At 40.1% G+C, this 19,318-nt stretch overlaps 1 protein-coding gene and 1 long non-coding RNA gene across 5 annotated transcripts; one reads left to right on the plus strand and one right to left on the minus strand.

Annotated features, from left to right (window-relative positions):
• Positions 1–24: 24 nt before the first annotated feature.
• Positions 25–16,671, minus strand: LOC143843156 (uncharacterized). 4 transcript variants are annotated; one of them, XM_077348794.1, is made up of 11 exons: positions 16,515–16,671; positions 14,950–15,155; positions 11,314–11,466; positions 8,974–9,122; positions 8,376–8,516; positions 7,887–8,035; positions 5,497–5,604; positions 4,230–4,362; positions 2,946–3,052; positions 1,909–2,021; positions 26–283 (listed from the first exon to the last, which is right to left on the minus strand). In XM_077348794.1, exons 2-11 carry the CDS (start codon positions 15,112–15,114, stop codon positions 215–217), a joined length of 1,287 nt encoding a protein of 428 aa, XP_077204909.1. In that variant the 5' UTR covers positions 15,115–15,155; positions 16,515–16,671; the 3' UTR covers positions 26–214. The 4 variants fall into 4 exon arrangements, with proteins under 4 accessions (XP_077204911.1, XP_077204909.1, XP_077204908.1 ...); XM_077348793.1 differs by having other exon boundaries at positions 5,497–5,607; XM_077348795.1 differs by having other exon boundaries at positions 27–233; positions 5,497–5,607.
• On the plus strand, positions 7,404–16,521 carry LOC143843157 (uncharacterized). Its single transcript, XR_013233478.1, has 3 exons — positions 7,404–7,492; positions 8,934–9,013; positions 15,306–16,521. It is a non-coding gene; the product is annotated as an uncharacterized LOC143843157 (long non-coding RNA).
• Positions 16,672–19,318: the final 2,647 nt, after the last annotated feature.

Raw genomic sequence — 19,318 nt, forward strand, 5'->3', positions numbered from 1 at the left:
GTATATCCAACAGTCATTGTGATTCAGGAAGTTTAAGGCAATTGCATATTTTTATAAAACAGAGCCTGTCAAAATATTGATAAATAACTATTTTAAACTTTCATAAGAATTGAATTGAAAATTCTTGTCGTATATAAGGTTTACAAAATTAGGACATTATAGACTAGAATATATCCATTTCCTTGAATCACGCCTCTTCAGAAAGCACGTGAGCTTAGTGGTTACTTGGTTTTCTGCAAAACAAACACATACCGACAGAGTCCAGCATGATGGTTTTCAGGAACTGAATTACAAAACACAAAGCTCTCAGTTACTGTAAGAATAAAGTACTATGCTGAAAACCAATACATTATTCCAACAGAAGAAATGCATACATAGATAAATGTTCTGCATTAATTTCCCTGGCCTCAGTAGTCAATTCAGGAACTGAGGTGTATGTTCATTCCATGCTATTATCAGTAACACCAATAATCTTCAACCTAGACTGTTTATGTGGCTTGGGTGACCCTGCCATTAGTATAGAGTTAGGGGGGTCCCAAGTAAGAATTCTTGCATGTAGTTCCATGTTGCTGTAGAACAAGCGGACTTTCTGTGCTTACTTCCGCAGCAAAGCTGGATAGGCAGAATCTACTATAAAGACAGTTTACTAAAGCAAAATAACTAATAGTTGCGGAGTAAATTATTTATTAACCATAGATGACTAATTGAATTAAAGAGTAAAAGAAACACTGAATTTAAGAGCATGCATGTAAAACTAGAGAAATATTTTCACTGTGCATGTATAGAAGCTGAGGCAGAGGGGCCCTTGATTTGCAGGGACCCAGGTAAATTTTTTCAACATCAAGAAAACAAAGATCATGGCATCCGGCCCTCTCAATTCCTGGTAAATAGAAGGGGAAGAAATGGAAATAGTGACAGATTTTATTTTCCTGGGCTCCAAGATCACTGCAGATGGGGACTGCAGCAAAGAAATTAAAAGACGCTTGCTCCTGGGGAGGAAAGCTATGGCAAATCTAGAGAGCATCCTAAAAAGCAGAGACATCACCCTGCCAACAAAAGTGCGTTTAGTCAAGGCTATGGTCTTCCCAGTTGCAATATATGGCTGCGAAAGTTGGACCATAAGGAAGGCCGAGCGTCAAAGAATTGAGGCTTTTGAACTCTGGTGTTGGAGAAGACTCTTGCAAGTCCCTTGGACTGCAAGGCGAACAAACCGGTCAGTCCTAGAGGAGATCAGCCCTGACTGCTCTTTAGAAGGCCAGATCCTGAAGATGAAACTCAAATATTTTGGCCACCTCATGAGAAGGAAGGACTCCCTGGAGAAGAGCCTAATGCTGGGAGCGATCGAGGGCAAAAGAAGAAGGGGACGACAGAGAATGAGGTGGCTGGATGGAGTCACTGAAGCAGTAGGTGCAAACTTAAATGGACTCCGGGGAATGGTAGAGGACAGGAAGGCTTGGAGGATCATTGTCCATGGGGTCGCGATGGGTCGGACACGACTTCGCACATAACAACAACAAGGTAAATTTTGTTCCCCAGTTGCTTCACCTCTGGTCTGATAACTTTAAATAAAGTATAGAGAGAACTAACTATTGAACAACCCATTCCTACCACCTCTGTTCAGAATGAACTTTTAGCCCCGGAAGGAAATTGACCGCAAGCGTTTACACCCCCTTCTTAGTCTACAGTTCCCCCAACATTTAAATTAAAATTGTGAGAACAAGATATCATTTTATAGTTCTGTGGATTGCACTCTTGCTGTTAAAATGATGGCCAGTTACAATGTTATCATTGCTACCAAGTGGCTATTTTCATTTAAGAATTGCCTTAATGGAAATTAAACAGTAAAAATACCACACCTGAATATTTTTTAGCAAGATAAATAATCCCAGAAAAGAGAAAAGCAAATACCTTTTTCTTTTTCTTTTTGGTTGGGGAGAGTTTTGTGCAGTTCCTAAAAATTTCCTGGAAGATTTCTGATGAAATCTGAGGGGTTATCTTAATTTTTAAACATGGCATTTGTTCTGCAGAGACAAAAACAAACAAAGCCACTTCTAATTTTGAGCAGTAGTGGTTATTATAAAATGCAAAAGTGAAGTACAACATATGCATACATTTTTTCTTGGATTAGTTATACATTGTTGAGTTTTTTTAACAAGGGACTTGGATATTTATCAGTATTGTATGTTCATAGCACCATCTCTTAAACTTTTCTTAAGTAAAAGTAGGTTTAATAAGTAGTTAAGAAAAGTTTTAGAGGTGGCTCTATGCACATATATAATACATAATTATATTTGGTTATATAAGAGTTTCAGAAAGAAAATGAGGACCTATATCAACCATTCTCAACAGGAGCCCTGACATATTTGAAGGGGGCCACAGGCTAAAAAATGTGAAAAGAGGAGCCCAAAGAGTTTATGGACTCTGGTAACTGAACCATTGAAATAACTTTTTGTCACATATGATGTCATTAATTGCTAGAAAGTTCAACCTTCATCAAGGAAAAGAAAAAGAAATGTAATCTGTTCTTTTGTATGTGCTTGAATTGATACAGCCAAGAAAAGAAATGAATGCATAGGCATTAGAACACTGGTCAAATGATCTAAACTTTCATTTCATACAGTCTTTAAAAAAGTTTTTCCAGTATGTTGGAATGTCCAAGTTTTCCTGCTGTTTGATAATAAATGATCTTCTGTGTATCGGTTCATGTTGTGTTGTATCCTTGTTTCCCAAAAATATATCCAAAGCTTTGTAGCAGTAATAACTTGTGAGAGAGTCTCTGAGAAATGCTGCTGCTATGTCCACCCAGTTACCGAATGTATCCTTACTTGACAGGGGCCCTGGAACCTAAGAACAGCTCTTAAAAAGGGCCATGGCCCCCAAAAGGTTGAGAGTGGCTGGAATAATAGCATGGTATATAGAAGTTATATCAACTGGAAATGCCCCACCTTTCTTTCGGTCCTTGAGAGCTTCTAATATCTGGACTGCACATTGTTCTCCTATTGCATTGCCATTGATATCAATTTCAACAAGGTGTTTGGAACTCTTGATCAGACTGTGATTAAAACAAACATTTTAACACTGAAAATTACTGCGTGTGAAACATTAATAAAACCACAAGCACTTCCATTTTTATGTATGCATGCCATGTATACATTTTGCCTTGTGGACATTCGTGACATTTCAAATGTTATCACCGCTTTTAATAGGATTATAGTGAAAATTAATAGGATTACAGTGAAATTTGGCCACAGTAGAGCTTTATTTATTTATTTGTTTGTTTGTTTGTTTGTTTGGCAGATTGGTTTCATTACTGTGAAGCCACTCTAAACATGCAAGAAGTTACTTTTTGTTACACATATACTCTGCCACAGAATAATCACAAATAGATGCAAATCTCTTCTAGGGTTCTGAGCACTATGTCAAGTCACAAATCCACCAGGAAGTATACCCTGATGCAATCCTTTTCCTAGACCTTTCCCATATCCTCAGTGCCATTGCTCCAAGAAACATGCCTCCTTTCCTCCAAGAAAAGTCTAAAATGGTAAACTGTGGGATGAGAATTCCACTGCAACTAGTTGAAAAGATCCTATTGCACACATTTTAAGTTATCCCACCAGTACTAAAGAATACTTTGTTTAAATGGGAAAATACGTTTGGTTGGTTAGGAATGCCAGCCTCCAGGTGGGACCTGGGGATCCCCTCAGAATTACAGCTCATCAACAAAAATCAGTTCCCCTGGAAGAAATGGGTGGGCCCCATGGAATGTGGGCCCTATGGCATTATGTCCCAATTAAGTCCTTGTCTTCCCTAGGCTCCATCCATAAATCTCCAGGAGTTTTCCATTCTGGATCTAGCAACCCTACCACTGTTGCCAGTGGCCTGAGGGGGCCTACCCTATATTTGGTAGATAGACTTTCCTAGATAACCTGTTCCATGCTCCAAAGCTCTGTGGAATGAGCAAAAGCTTGCTGGAAGTAGAGTTACTTAGAGTTGTTTTTTAAAGCTGCAGTAGTCTAGAATTATTCTGACCCAAGTACCTTTAATTGCACAGCCTATAATTTACCACAAAAACCTTCAGAATATCTTTCCTCCTCTAAAAGAGTAACATTTATCAGGTTCATATTCTCGGGAATATGAACTGCCATGCAAGAGTTAGATGTTATATGGAGAGTATCACGTAGCATCATAAATTTTAGGAGTTATGTGTGTCCTGTCATTAGTAGCCTTACCAACTCAAAAGCTGAATGAACTCTGTAATACTTTCTTCTGTTTGATTTAATCTGTTATCAATGGCGTTATCAGCTAAATACAATTTTGTTAACCATGGGCCAGGATCAGATTTCTTACTTTTTTTCTTTACTCCTGCAAGCAAGGCACACATATAAAGAATATTTTAATCACAATTAAGTCAGGCAGTTTTGGCTGACTGGTTTGGTTGTCTATTAGACGCATTCTCCTTTGTTTGCTACTTTGGAAAACGCTAAATTTTGGGTGTTTTGTGAAAAAGACCTGAATAAGGCTTGGTATTGGTAAAATTCAACACACACAAATCCTCATTCATATTGTACAAAATCATGCATCAGCCACACTTTTTGTTCTGTAATGCCAGAACCAGTACGGTGCTTGTATGTTTTTCCCTCACAGGACAAATAGCAGCTGGGGATGGAGAAGTAATCATCACATTGGTATGGCATCCATGTGGAAAGCATTCACAATCCAGTCCCCTGCCTTCACTACGACCGTTTATGCACTGGAGGTTTCATGCCGAGCTGCAGGCTGGAGTTTTAGTTGTGGCAGATTGCCCCACCTCTTCCTGCACCCACACGGGGGAGCATTTGGTCCGATGTGCCTCAACCGCCCCCGATTTGTGCTCCTGTACGGAAGCTGGGGCAGTGAAGTTCCCAGTGCATAAACGCTCTACCACAGGCGGACAAATATCTCACTCCCTGTGTTTCTCTTTGGTTTGAACAACTGTGAGAGATCCTTTCTTATCACAGTTCTCCCGTGTTAACCATTGATCTCTTGAGCAATTCGATCTGGATTGAAATCATGCCAAGAGGAGAAGAAAGTTTTAAACTTTTTCCCTGGTTCTATCATTTGGAAACCTGTATGTTTTCCCCATAAGGTTACATGATAGCCCTAGACCATTTTTATTTGTGCGCATGTGCACACAATGCCATACAAAGAGAGTAAACCCAGCTACAAAAATTAGGTACTAAATATCAACACTAACAGCTAGCAGAATTCCACCACTTTGGCTATAAAAGCCATCTAAAATAACACAGTCGTACAGGCTATTCTGAAGTCAGACAGATGTCCCTCCTCATCTCTTCTGAAGGAACAAACCCAGAGGGATACAACTATCACTGACAAAGTCCACAGCCAGGCTCATACAGATGGTGCTGTCCTGATGGTTTGCAATATGTTCCCATTTCTCTCAGCCATGCATGTTTGCCATGCCTTTCAATTTGCCTTACTAGATAAAATGCATTGTACCTTTTCTTTTCTTTTTCTTCTCAGTGCTTTCCAACGTGATAGCCATGTTTGTTTTAGAAATAACATTCCGACCAGCAACTTTTGAATGGATGCCTGCATCTTTGGTTGCTACTGAAAATGAAATACAGTATATGCATCAGCTGCCCATTTTCATTTTTATTATTTATATACCTGTTTAATTAAATATCAGAACATCGGCCAGTTGAAAATATTTTGCAAGCAGGTGTTGTTTACATCCATGCTGTTTCCATTTCTGTTCCACATACTTCAGAAACACCCCGTTGCATGTCCTGGCTGGGTTTTAATAAAGTTTCATTACCTTATGAGAGGCAACATAACATGTTTATAAATAAATAAAATAAAATGTCCTGCCTTTCTCCCTAACCGGGAGAAATCCAAAGTGGCTTATTATGCCATCCTCATCTCTTTCCATCCGGGGCTGTTTCCCCTACACAGTTCTATATGAAAACGAACAACTAGATGGTAGAAAAGCCCTAGGAGATACACTCATTCATTCTGTGGGGTGAAGGGGTGAAAAGAATACTGATACTAAGGGACATTGTAGAGAAGAAATATGTTCCACTATGAAGAAGTAATTTAAAAAGTAGAAATAACATTGCGTTTGATGACAGTTGATTAAAGAAAAATTGTGTCCAATTTCTTTTCCTGTAAAGAACCATTTTATATTCTTATTTCCTTTTTTTTTTTTTTTTACTATTTTTATTCATGGGACCATTAAACACAGCCAACCAAAAGACTTGGACAGGATAGGCCCATATGCTATAAATACTGCTACTGGAGAAGATTAGCCAAGAGGTCAAATACAAGAAAATTGAGCTGTTTTTTGCTTTAAAAACCACTACAATAAAACCCTATGTAGAGTTATTTCAGCCTAAGACCAGGAGTTTTAATCCTCTGGCTAGCACTGCACAATAAGTTTCCTGTAAAGACTAAATACATGTTATTGTTTCAGCTGCATGTATTCATTTATTTTGCAGTTTATGTGTCAATAAACTGATCCGGAAACTGCAACTGGTCCAGAACTAGGCTGCCAGGATCCTTACAGCAACAGCTCAGAGGTCCCACATCCAGCCCAGGCTCCATCAGCTGTGCTGGCTCTCGTTTGAATTCCAGATCAGGCTTAAGGTTTTGGTTATCACCTTTAAGGCCATACGCAATCTTGGCCCAGTATACCTGAGGAATCGCCTCTCCGCCTACACCCCTCAAAGAGCCTTGTGCTCTACTACCTCCAACCTCCTAGTGGTCCCTGGCCCCAGGGAAGCTCGCCTGACCTCAACCAGGGCCCGAGCTTTCTCCATTCTGGCCCCCACCTGGTGGAACGAACTCCCAAAGGAGATCAGGGCCCTGACAGAACCTAAACAGTTCCATAGAGCCTGCAAAAGGGAGCTCCTCCGCCAGGCATTTTGTTGAGGTCGACCCAAGCCATCGCTTCCAATTGGCTCCCAAGCCCCCCTCCCCCCACTATGACTGCTGTGAATCTACACAACCCACTGGGTCTCAGTAAGAGTTGAGCTGAGGCTCTTTGCAGTTCCGTTATTCTCTCATGTTATTGTTATTATCATGTTAAAGTTATTGTTGTTATAATGTTATTGTTGTTACCACCTGTTGTTACCATATGTTATCTGTATTTTTTTTCTGTTTCCTGTAAACTGCCCTGAGCCTTCGGGAAAGGTGGTATATAAATATAAATAAACAAACAAATAAATAAATAAATGTTGTAGCCTTACAGGAAAGGCTCAGGAATGCAAGGCTGACTGTGCAAGATAGGACTGGTCTCCAAGATTCTTTGCAGGATCAGTCTGAAGGCTGAGGCAGCTGTTCATGATTAGCTGCGCATCAGGCTTAAAAAGAGGTGGGAGGCAGAAGCCCATTATGCTGGCAGCCTCTTTCCTACTGGACCTGCACCTCCAGACCTGACAGATCTTCGGCTTGCCACTCTTGACTGTGGAGTCCTTGCCCTTATTGGATGTTGCTTGTAAGTGACTGATATCGGGCAACTGGCCTCGGCTTCTGTGACCACACTTTGCATAATCCCTCCAGGACAGTTTTGGCTGCTTGCCCATCTCTCCCTGCCATGCCTGGAGACTTGACATACACTTTGTGTACTGTCTTGCAAATGTTTTTCAACAATAATTACCAGTAATAATGTTACCAGTAATCATGGGCTGTGATTAAAGTTCCATCTACTGACAGTGATACATGAATACATCAGGTTGTTTGTTATTTGCCCTAAGACTCAAATTAATACAAGAAGCAGTTTGTTTAGATTCCACCATCCCCAGCCAAAAAAAGCAGTTATGCTAACAGAAAATTTTATTTACAACAAATACTTGCACAAGTATCAATTTATGATTCAAAAGAAGTCTGACCTGCAGTCATTTGGTAAGCAGAATTATTGCTGTCCAGTAATGTATTTGCTTGCCTTTCTTGTCCAAAGCTCTCTGCATATTCTGCTATGGGTTTGAGGAGTTTTGTGGCACCCACGCATTGCAAGTTGTTACCATTAATATACAGGTTGCTGTGATACACAATTTTAAAATTACTTATTGATTCATCTTACTAGCATTGCAATTTTTTTCTGTATTTAAAATATAGAAACTACTTTGCATCAGCAACACTAATAAGAATGTTTTACTTCCTCATTGTCAAATCTTTAATGCATTCCAAATGGCCTGATATATGCATTCAATTCATTTACTTACAACTGGCTGCATCAACTATAACTGGATTTTCAATAGTAAGTGAAAAACCAACAGAGGCAGGACCAATGGAGAAAAATTACACCGCTGGTTTAAAATCAAAATTCATGTCAAGTTTTTAATGCTCTCAATCCCACAATTCTTACTACCCAAACTTACCAAATGGCAGTTTGAGTTATAATAGTTCCCAGTGGAGAACCACTTTCAGGTCCCAAATTACAGTAACAGAGACTCAAATCTAACAGCTTTGTGTTTCCATCCAGTCCAGAAATAAGTTTTTTGACACCATCATCTCCACATCTGTGAAGAAGAAAATACATAAGTAGGTATTGTCTTCAGATAAGTATACTTGCTGCCACCCACAATTTACAGTTATTCAGCAGAAGAATTTAAGGTTATCTTGTATGGTTAGAGCCAAGAGAGCCAACTCATAATTAATTTATAGTAGAAGCTGCTGCAATACCATATATTTAGATGTACCTAGTTAGCAGCAATAAAACAATACCTGACTCCGATGCAACACCAAGGGTTGGAAGAGAAAGTTACTAATCTCACTAGTCTTTCCTCAGAAATACTATTGTGTTTCCTACATGAGATTACAGAACTATAGTTCGTGGCATACCTAGGTGTCTGCTAAAATTAGATGCAAAATAATAAGTACAAATCCTTGAATTATGTTTATACGGTGTCCTCTAACACAGCTCTGTTTTTCTTTAGACTGCAATTGAAGGAGGAATTTGTGTTTATTTCTGCCCACCTGGAATAATCCAAAACAAGGGAACTCAAGTTGCTGTAAGGTAAAGCCACTCCAAGTCTCTCCATGGACCAAAGGTCTAGCTCAGTGTGATTTATTTCTAACTTAGAAAATGGATAGGTGGTACATCCATCCAGCTCAAGTAAGATTGCCTAAATATCCAAACAAACAAACAAAAAATCAAGGTTTTATCAAAGAGTTTAATATCTTAAAACCTGACGTACTTTGTTGTTTTAGAAGTATTTTTACTTGGCTTAACTGCTATGTTGAAAACTTGGTGGACCCAAATCCCATGTAAAACCACACAGCATGGATAATATTCCTCACCCTTAAAGACATGAACACATTCTGCTATTCTTAAAATGTCATTGTATAATATGCACTACAAAACAGCTATTGTAGAGAGACATACTTATGTTTTGGTTGGGGGTGTTGCTATAATGGCCACACAGCACCACTTCTCTCTCTCAGTTAGCAGAAGGCAGTCACGCACTTGCAGACTGGGTAATGGTCCCAAGCTTTGTAAAGGGCTGGAAGGGTTGGGCTTACCTTTCATAGCTCTGTAATATGTTAGCTCTTTTGCTTAGTGGCAAGTATACATGTATGCATATATCTCATCACATGCAAGGACCCCTCTCTCATACTGCATGTATACTTCCCCTCTGCTCTCTGCACACTTGTTAACTTGAACAGTGCTTTTGGTTTTTTCTAAAATCCAAACAATCTAAAATCTAGGTTTCTTTGCCAGCTACTGCATTCAAAAAGAGTGATCTAAAAACCCCTCTTAGTAAAAACTAGTATTTTTAAAGGGAATATCTGATTTAGCTCATGAAACTAATTCCAAAACGCAGACCCCATTGTTCCTGATGGTATAAGGGACATTATCTGTGATATTATCATAGCACACCTTATTGCTAAGCTTTTTCATTCTGAACTCTTTTACAGGTACTTCAGATTAGCTTGAACCTTCAGGTTAATGGCACAGCCATGGGCACCTACATGGTCCCACTGTATGCAATATATTCACAGAGAGCAGTATTTCTTCATCTCCTCCCCACTAACAGCTTTCCTGTCCTAGAGATTTGCCACTCATCAGCAAGATACATGGGACGGAATCTCAAGAGATTCTCCCAAAACTTCAGTTCACCATCATTTTGATTCTGGACCAGTCAAATTCTGGACACCACTATACAACAGTGTGATTGACACATGGACAGCACCCTATACCAAAACTCCACTTCCAGATACCAATATGAACACATCATATAATCTTTATTCTATAGCTAAGCACTATCTTACAATTGCAGCTACATCAATTCTGTGGACCCAATGAAGTGAATAAACAGGATGGAAAAGGCAAACTGGTACCCTCTATAAGACAAGCCCCAAAGAGATAATAAAACACCATCGGTTCTCATACACAAGTTTCCAGTTCAAAATAGTCCAAGATAACAATGATCTACAGCCTATCCTTTCTGTCTCAGGTCTTGGATAGCAGGCCTGTCCTTTCATAGAGACATCATTGAACTAAAAGAGTTTCTTGGCCATTTAACAGACTGAAGACATGATAATGCAGCAAGCCAAGATATCAAACTTAGACCCTGTGTAGTCACTCAGACAATATTCTTACAGGAACTTATAACATGAACAATATTATCTTAAGCTTATCCATCTGCTCATCCTCCAATGCTTTCCTGCTTTCTATGCAGAAAAAATAGTTCAGTTCCCTGTTCAAAGAATAAATGGATACAAATTAAAAGAGGGAAAACAGTTCAGTCTTCAGACATTTCAGAAATACTAAAACAGCATAATTCAAAGTGCCCCAGAAAATTAAGCAAACCCATATCTTTGTAAATGGATGCCAACGGGCTGGAAAACAACACAACTCTGAGTTCTTTTAACTTGGAATGTTGATAGTTTAGTAATTAAGTCAGTGGAAGTTGTCATAATCACATACGTTCTGGAGTGAGGTAATGCACATACTCAAAAGCCAATTTCTCATCTCCATGTAGGTTTCTGCATGCTGCAAGAGTACCTTTTACAATTTAGGTGATACTGGTTTAAAGCCAGCATAAACTTTGCAGGAATTTAGGACCAGCTTGCAATAAATTGGGGACAGGGAGCTGAACTCTTAAATTTACAAATATGAGCCTCTTTTCATTCTGAACTTCGATGCTGTTACTATTCATAAAAATTGAAAAGTTATTGCATCTCATACTTTTGAGATTACTACAGTATGAAGTACCAGTATGCAGCTGCCATAATGTAATACCTCTGTATGTTTACAGTGCCACATGAGGCTATTATATTGGCAGTCTTTCTAAAAACCTTGTTTTAACTTACGAGGTTTGCAACATCTTGAGGACTTAACTGAATTCCCCAGACACAGAGCTCCTTTCCCAACCGATAACGTTCATCTCGAATAGTCCTTAGCAAAGGAGTTAGAGAAACTGGCTTCAGGTTTTTCAATGAAGTCTCAGCGTTGGCAAGCACAAACTAGGGAATGAAAAAAAGCCCTAGTGACAAAATTACTATTTAAAAAACCGCTTTCATTAGCAAAAAATGTGCCCCATAATTGTGGGAAGATATAAAATATTTTTTTATTCATTCATTCAGCTTCTATACTGCCCCTCAGTATATCTTGGCGCGGTATTAGAGAAACAAATAGAATACCTGCATGTGGGAGATACAAATAATAACTTGAGATTCAAATTATTTTACACCATAGTAATAAGACAATCAGAAAATACACCAGCTAAAATCACAAAGTTACATGACTCATAAGCTAAAAAATTAATTCCCCCTATGTATGTGATGCTGGAGTTAATGGACGATTGGTCTGATCCAGCAAGAGGGCTGGATCCTATAATTTGCAAACATAAGAAGAGCATGCTGGATTAGACCAATGCTTCATCTAGTCTAGCATCCTGTTTCACACAGTGGCCAGCTATGGACGGTTTACACACTGGGAAATTCACTGCCCCAGCTCCCGTGCATCTTGGGCGGATGAGGCATACCGGGCCAAATGCTCCCCCATGTGGGTGCAGGAAAAGGTGGGACAACCTGCCATAACTAAAACTTCAGCCTGCAGCCCGGCATGAAACCTCCAGTGTGTAAATGGTCATGGAGAGGAAAGAAGACATAGAGGTTCTCCCCTTCAGCTTCATCCCAGCAGTGAGATAAAACTTTTTACTGTCACTGGGTATGGAGGCTCCCTTCAGTCACATGGCTAGTGTCCTCTGTGACCTGCCAGGTTCAATTTATGTTTCGTGATGTGCCTCATTTGTGAACCATGGACTATCATGCATTTTTAGAAACCACATGAATTGGCTCAGTTTGTGAGGTTTATTACATGATAGAATGGATCCTATGCACCCTAAAGACATCAGACTCACAGAAGATCTCTAACTGCTTGTCCTCTACTCATCTTCCAAGTTTTGTGAGGATTGAATTAACAAGATCTGAGTTCTAGCCCCCCCCCCAAAGAAGGTGCCCCCAGGGAAGTGCTTTTGGGGAAAATGACAGCCTGCCTCCAAAATTGGAAGGCATGTAGAGGAGTATCTGAGGGAGTTTTGGATCTCTAATTTGCATAAGATGAATTCTATACATCCTTGAACCACTTGCCAAAATGACCACAGTTTAGGAATTCTGTGCAAGATAGTGATATAAAAGTCACAGGGGACCGCCCACCCCCATGGATGCTCCTCCACATGCCCTCCAAATTGTTGCTTTGAAATTATATAACAATTTTGATCTCTGCTCATGAACCTACAAAAACTTCCATGAACAGCCTGAAAGTTCATGGAAAGTTTGCTGCAGGTGGCCTGTCACAAACTTGACTTTGCAAAGTCCAAACTGGCCAAAATTCATAATGAACTTTAGCCTGTGAACTGATGCATGCCTATCCATAATAGTAACCAAGGAGAACCTCCACATTCAGGAGCACTTGTCCTTTGAATCCCAGAGCCAGAAAGCAACATCAGAGGAAGGCCTAGCCCTCTATGCTCTGTTGATGGTTATCTAGAGCAGTAGTCCGCAACCTTTCAGCGGCCGTGGACCACTGTGATGGGGTGGGGGGAGAGAGTGACCCGGGGCCCCACGCACGCGTGGGAGCCCCGTCGCGCGGACTTGCTGTGCGTGCGCGTTTGCGTCCAGTGGGGTGCAAATGTGCATGAGCGGCAGCGCTGCATATGCACGGACTTGCCGTGCGTGCACGTTTGTGGTCCCGCCGGACGCAAACGTGCACGCGTGGCAAATCCGCACATGCGTGTTTGCGTCACTGGCATGCCGGCGACCGCGGCTCCTGGCTGGGCCGCAAGCTAATTGGCTGCTTCGGGGGCCGATTTGCTCGCAGCCTGGCAAGCTTCTCACTGCAGGGGGGGCGGGAAGGGGGAGCCGCGGCCCAGCACCGGACCGTGGCCCGGGGGTTGGGGACCACTGATCTAGAGGAATGGGATAGTCACTATTGAAAACAGCTCGCTCAACCTTTTTTAGCATTAAGAATTCCCTGAAACATTTTTCAGGCTTTAAAGTAGTGTGATTGTGTAGAATATGGTTGGGAGGCATAGCTGTGTACATGCCCACCCAGGACCTCTCCCCTTCCTACCCTCTCCAGGCCCATTATTGGCCATTGGGGAGTGGTGGGGTAGCATGATCATATATTGTCATATTGCCCCATAAATGTTTAACAAGTTTAAAAAATATATTAAAAATTAACTCCCACCTATTCAGGAAAGCCTTCCAGGACCACCAAGAAACCCCAGGATTTCATGAAACCCTGACTGAGAAAGCCTGATCCAAAATAATTTGGTACTGATCCAAGTTATAATGGATCCTTGTGTCTAATATAGCTGAGGGTATCTTTCAACATATGAACTGCATAAATGTTCTTCTCATCACAGCTCAGAGTATTTTTCATTACCATGATGAATTTTTATATTACATAGTGCTGTAGGATTTGAAAATGTCAAAATCTTGTGTAGATATACCAGTCCTCTTTAAACTCAATTTTAGCAGCTCTATTTACATTTTATAATAACCAGCAGACAAATGTTAAGCCTGAATCATAATAATCACATTTATCAGGCAAGAGACTTGTTTCTTGGACTTCATTGTAGTAATACCTGTTTATTTAAACTAATGATCTCATGGAATCTGATCTCAGGCAAACATATTATGGTTAAACCAGAGGCAAGGTCTGGGAGAAGAATCCAAATCATAGTTCATATAACTGTTCACATTTAAAGGAGAGGGTGGGGAGTGGGTGGGGATTTACTGGGAGTGGCAAAAAGTGAAAGTGGCAACCATACACTTGGTGCTGCTCATGTAGTTCCCCAGTTCAGTGCCTAGAACTATATGTGAAACTCTTGAGTGCTGGATGCAGAAATAATTGTATGTATAGCAGTACTTATACAGCAAGGGGTGCACAGAACCTAGATCAGGGGTAGTCAAACTGCGGCCCTCCAGATGTCCATGGACTACAATTCCCAGGAGCCCCCTGCCAGCATTCGCTGGCAGGGGGCTCCTGGGAATTGTAGTCCATGGACATCTGGAGGGCCGCAGTTTGACTACCCCTGACCTAGATCAATATCACTGCCCCTCACTGAGCCACCAAAAGCTCTGTTGCAAGCTCTCGATTATAGTGTTTCGATGAGAGGTGCGTGCACCCAGAAGCCTAAAGATGCAAAATGTACAAAGAAGAACCTTCCAGGCTAAAAAATTTTTAAGAGTACCAGAGGAGTAGTTGTATTAGTTAATTTAGTGGGTTTCAGCAAAAATGAACAGAACTACTAGCCAACGCAACATAAACTTTCATGGACTATAGCAGACCTGAGAGAAAAAGCAATGGCACAGCCATCTCAACAGGTGCTGTCCACTAAAAGAAGAACCTTTAGAATTTTTTAACAAAAAAGAGAATTAGGGTGTATGTTATCATTTCCAATACAATTGTTAACATTTTTTTTAGTAAGCTGAAGTTACCTTAGAAATAAGCATTTCATTTTCAATGCATTTTTTTAAGCCCTGTATGATAGTTGGACTGATGCAACTTTGTGATCCTGTGCAATGCTTTTTATAAGTTTGTAGAAACTTTTCCAGAGTATGGATATCTGAACTGGCTTTTAATTTCCCTTTTAGTTTTGGCATGACTTCTTATCTAGAGATTTTAGCTTCGTAGAATGCTGAATCTGCAAAACAAATGAACAAACCAAACCAAACCCTGTCTTAATAGAGGTCTTCCTGAAACCATCTCCTTCAAGGTTCACCAGTAATAACAGTAAATGATGGCTGGTGGCTATGATGATAATCTTCATGAAATGTGTTTTGGTCCTTCACAGATGAAATTTATACTCTGGTATGGGGAAGATGGTCCAGGTTCAAAGAAAACAAGAATCCCAGGTTTCCTACAAGGATTTTAAATTCTGACGTTGATGGAGGGAATTACTTTACCCAGGATTGCTGTATGTCTTTATCTGCATATGAGCGATGGCACTATTTTAACAGAATTTGTGGCCTCATATCTCACCTAGGCTCTACATTCCTAATAATTGACTCATCCATCAATAGCTCCCCCCCCAGATATCCTCACTACAAAAGGATATTGGTCTGCCACTCAAGAAGGGTGTCTTTTCTAAGGGATCACATCCCTCTTCCTCAGACTGAAACTCTCTGACCTCAAGATTCTTATTCTCTCCAACACTGAAGAGCTGTCAGCACAGGAGAGGGACTGCTCTGGGAAGTACCAGGTATCTTCTCTAAATCTCTCCTGACCTCAATATGCACAGGTTGGCAACCCTAATCTGCTCCCTGAGAGCCACAAGGTCCATATAAGCACACACACATGATTTTCACCCAGCAGGTAATTTCTTAGGTGGCACTCTCTTCCAACTGCTGGACAGTGCCTATGTGTCTGCTGGTTTTCTACCCTCATAACTGGTTAGTGGTTGAAAGGTATTAAGGGTGATGCATGGTTCCTCAGGCCTGACCCCCAGGCCAAGTTCCCTTTGCCCTTCAGCTTGCACATCTGCCTAGGACCCTTACACTTCAGAGGGCCACAGTCTCCACCTTGCCAGCAGCAACAGCAGGGGAGGGGGCTTCCAGTCAGTCCCAGGCAAGCAGAACTCTCTCAATGAGCAACAAACCCAGATTTAAAAAAGGTCTCAGATCCAAGTTCAATAGTTTATGAATTACAACAAGCTGGTTATCATGTTAATGTACTTCCAGCAGAGAGGCCTCTTCTCTCAGGTACGAGCTGCCATGCCATGGAAGCAGCGGCCGCAGCCACCGTTTCAGCCCACCGAGATCCAGATGTTAATTTTATTTATACATTTGTATTTTAAGTTGTCATAAGCTGCTGCTTTAAGAGTCAGTTTCTGACCAAGCAGGTAACAAGAAGAAAATAAACTGCTCCACAGTGAATGAGTGCAGCTTCTTTCCTCAACCACTGAAAAGTCCATACGGTCTTGTGGACTTCTGCCAGCCAAAGCAGCTAAGTATAGGAGTCTGTCTAGGGGCCCCAGAGGGGTGGCTAGAGAAAAACTACTCACCTGTTTCGGAAAAGCAGCTCAGCATGATCAAGTATGACAACTGTAGGCTTCAGCAGATCAAATATATATATATACATACATATATATTTCCACACACAAATTCCCCTGCAACAGTTCAGGCTGAACTTCTATCCTTCAAACAACAGCAGTGTTTTCAGATCACCTAGCAACCATGTAACAGAAAAGAGAACACTGAGCTTTTTTTTTTTTTTTAAGAGACAGAATTCACATCCTGAATTTCAATCCATAATAGTAGCTGGTCGTTTACTGAACCCAGGATGTCAGGCAAGGATTTGTGTGGTCACATCCAGGAATGGCTCTCTTCATGCAAGCAAGGTTTATGCAGGAATAATCAGTTTAAAATTTAATGAGGGTCTTTGCTACTGGCAAATGCACCTCCTTGGAAGCAAGATGAGGAACTAGGCATGCAGATAAGCTCCCCCCTTTCATTTAAAAATAGTGAAAAAAACGGAGTGTTCAGCACTTCGCTAAAATGTCTTCAAGCTGTTTTACAATATTGCACAAAAATATTCTCCTGTGACATTTCAGGTGAATAAAAATAATACGCCCCCCCCCAAGTGAATAAAAACTGCAAATAGACTCAAATGATATGTCTGAAATACGAGCCCATTTTACATTACAAGCATAACACTGCTAGAGCTCCCCTCATGGCTTTGTTTCCACATTCATCTACTAATATTCTCAAAGGAAATGCCGCTGCTGAGCTATGGCTTTCCTTCAGTTTAACCAGCTGGGATGATTTAAACGTATTTTGCCTCTTTAATGCAGTGATACTTCAACTCAGTCACATGAATGGGTGCCACTATGCCACTTCAAGACACACTGCTTGTACAGACTAACAGTTGAGCCCTGCTGAGCATTCACAGATAGCACTGTGAATAACATCACCACACAATCACCACACAATCTCTACTACCACTCTCCTTCCTGATGCTGCTTCACATCGCAAGGGACGTTATTATACTGGCATCTCATTCAATTCTAAATAAAGCTAGATTAACAAGAAAAATGGACAGATGTTTCTTGAAAGAATCTCATTGGTGCAAGTACAAATTTTATTAGGAAACGCTTCGTAGGTCTTGTTTTATTTTTATTTCCATTTCTAAATGTCAACATTTTTATTACAGAAAAGTTATCATCATACAAATTTATATAATCAACATGCAGAACAGTTCACCTGATAATGAATGACTGACAACCAAACATTAGTTACAGATACTGTATTATTTTTGATAGGCTGTCAGCTTTAAGTAAACATTTCCCAGACCTTTGCTAAACCAGTCTTTAATTTTTGTTATTCTTCTCCCCCTTCCCAATGTTTAGCCAGTGTCAACCTCAGATCCCAAATACTTGGTGACATTACTGTCACATAATTAATATTCAGTAAATATTTGGCAGTATCAAACTCCCAAATATGGTTTGGCTCCAACACAGATGTTTCAGTTGTGCTAGATCTCTTGCACAAACAGAAATGCAAGAAAAATACAGCAGTCACTGCACTAAGTCAGTCTTATTGTATCCTCAATTGGATTTCTGTTTGCACAGTATCTTGTACAATAAATTGCTGAGCATTATAAAAGGGGGAAGCACTAGGGGGTTTCACAAGATCTTGCACAAGCAGATGCATACTAAGCCTCTTCATTTTTTGTGCTTGCACATTACTGGATCCAAGCTATTAACGATAGTTATAATTATTTTCCTAAATGAATTTTGCTGAATAGCTATCAAATGTTTTTTTTTAAATAACTATTATTTCCTGGACTGTATCAGTATCAACTGTGACCAACTGCATAGATTTTACATAGCTTCCAGGCTAACTGCCTTATTTTTTAAATATTAAAAACGACCAAAAACTGAGAACATTCTGAAAACATTAATATCAAATTTTATCCTTTGTTTTATATTGATTGTTTTAAATGTACATGATTGTACCTTATGTATGAAGCTTAACTGTTGTTAGTCACCCCAAGACTGTTGCTACAGCGGGGCTGCCTAGAAATAAAAATAAAAATAATAATGTCTTGTCCTATTGGCTGTACATGATCTATTCCATTCCTTTGGCAAAATATATATTATCACACCATGGCCTTTTGGCTAAGATCAAGTGTGTGACTTGATATCAGCACACCAATAGGCTTTTGCTGTTACAGTTACAGTTGCGTTTTTTTTTTTTTTAGCAGAGTTACACCCGCAGAGCTTTTTGTGGTGTTAAATAGTTATCTGAAATCATAAAATGGTCATCTTTCTGAAATGACAGCTATTAAAAGCAAATTTTTGTAAGCATGTAAATTCCATATTCTAAAATACCTTAAATTTGGGTCTATTCTGATAATTTATAACCAAAACTACAGGAGATATTTCCCCCAAACTTTTAGTAAGGCATTAACAATAAAATATTTTGTACTAAATATTATCCTTGGCTTCCCTATTTATGGCGACTCCTTGAGGAGTTCAGTGGCATCTTGCTGAGATGTCTAAAGGGCATCACTTTGTTTCGTTCAGCACTCCCATTAGTGCTCCCCGTAAACCATACATTGTATTTGATTATCCCACTCCTAACTAATCCAAAGACCACACGTCATTTCATATTTAATTTAAAAATCCATTGGAGATTAGCCACTGAGTTCATCTTCCTTGTAGCCCTTTCTCTGGCTTATTCAAAAGTACAGTTAAGTTTAGGTAGTACTTGCATGATTTTATTTTAATACAGAACCATATATTTCCAAGAGATTCTGATTGTTTTTTATTGATGTGTGTCCCAAGCGAACTGCGAGGAAATTTGG

This window comes from Paroedura picta, chromosome 8 (genome assembly GCF_049243985.1).
Source record: "Paroedura picta isolate Pp20150507F chromosome 8, Ppicta_v3.0, whole genome shotgun sequence".
Taxonomy (NCBI): domain Eukaryota; kingdom Metazoa; phylum Chordata; class Lepidosauria; order Squamata; family Gekkonidae; genus Paroedura; species Paroedura picta.

Coding starts and splice junctions, on each gene's coding strand:
- LOC143843156 (XM_077348793.1), bottom strand. CDS start 15,114: ATGCCAAAACTAAAAGGGAAATTAAAAGCCAGTTCAGATATCCATACT. Junction 11,467..14,949: donor ATGAAATGCTTATTTCTAAG/GTAACTTCAGCT, acceptor TTCATTCCCTAG/TTTGTGCTTGCCAACGCTGA. Junction 5,608..7,886: donor TGCTTACCAAATGACTGCAG/GTCAGACTTCTT, acceptor TTTCATTTTCAG/TAGCAACCAAAGATGCAGGC.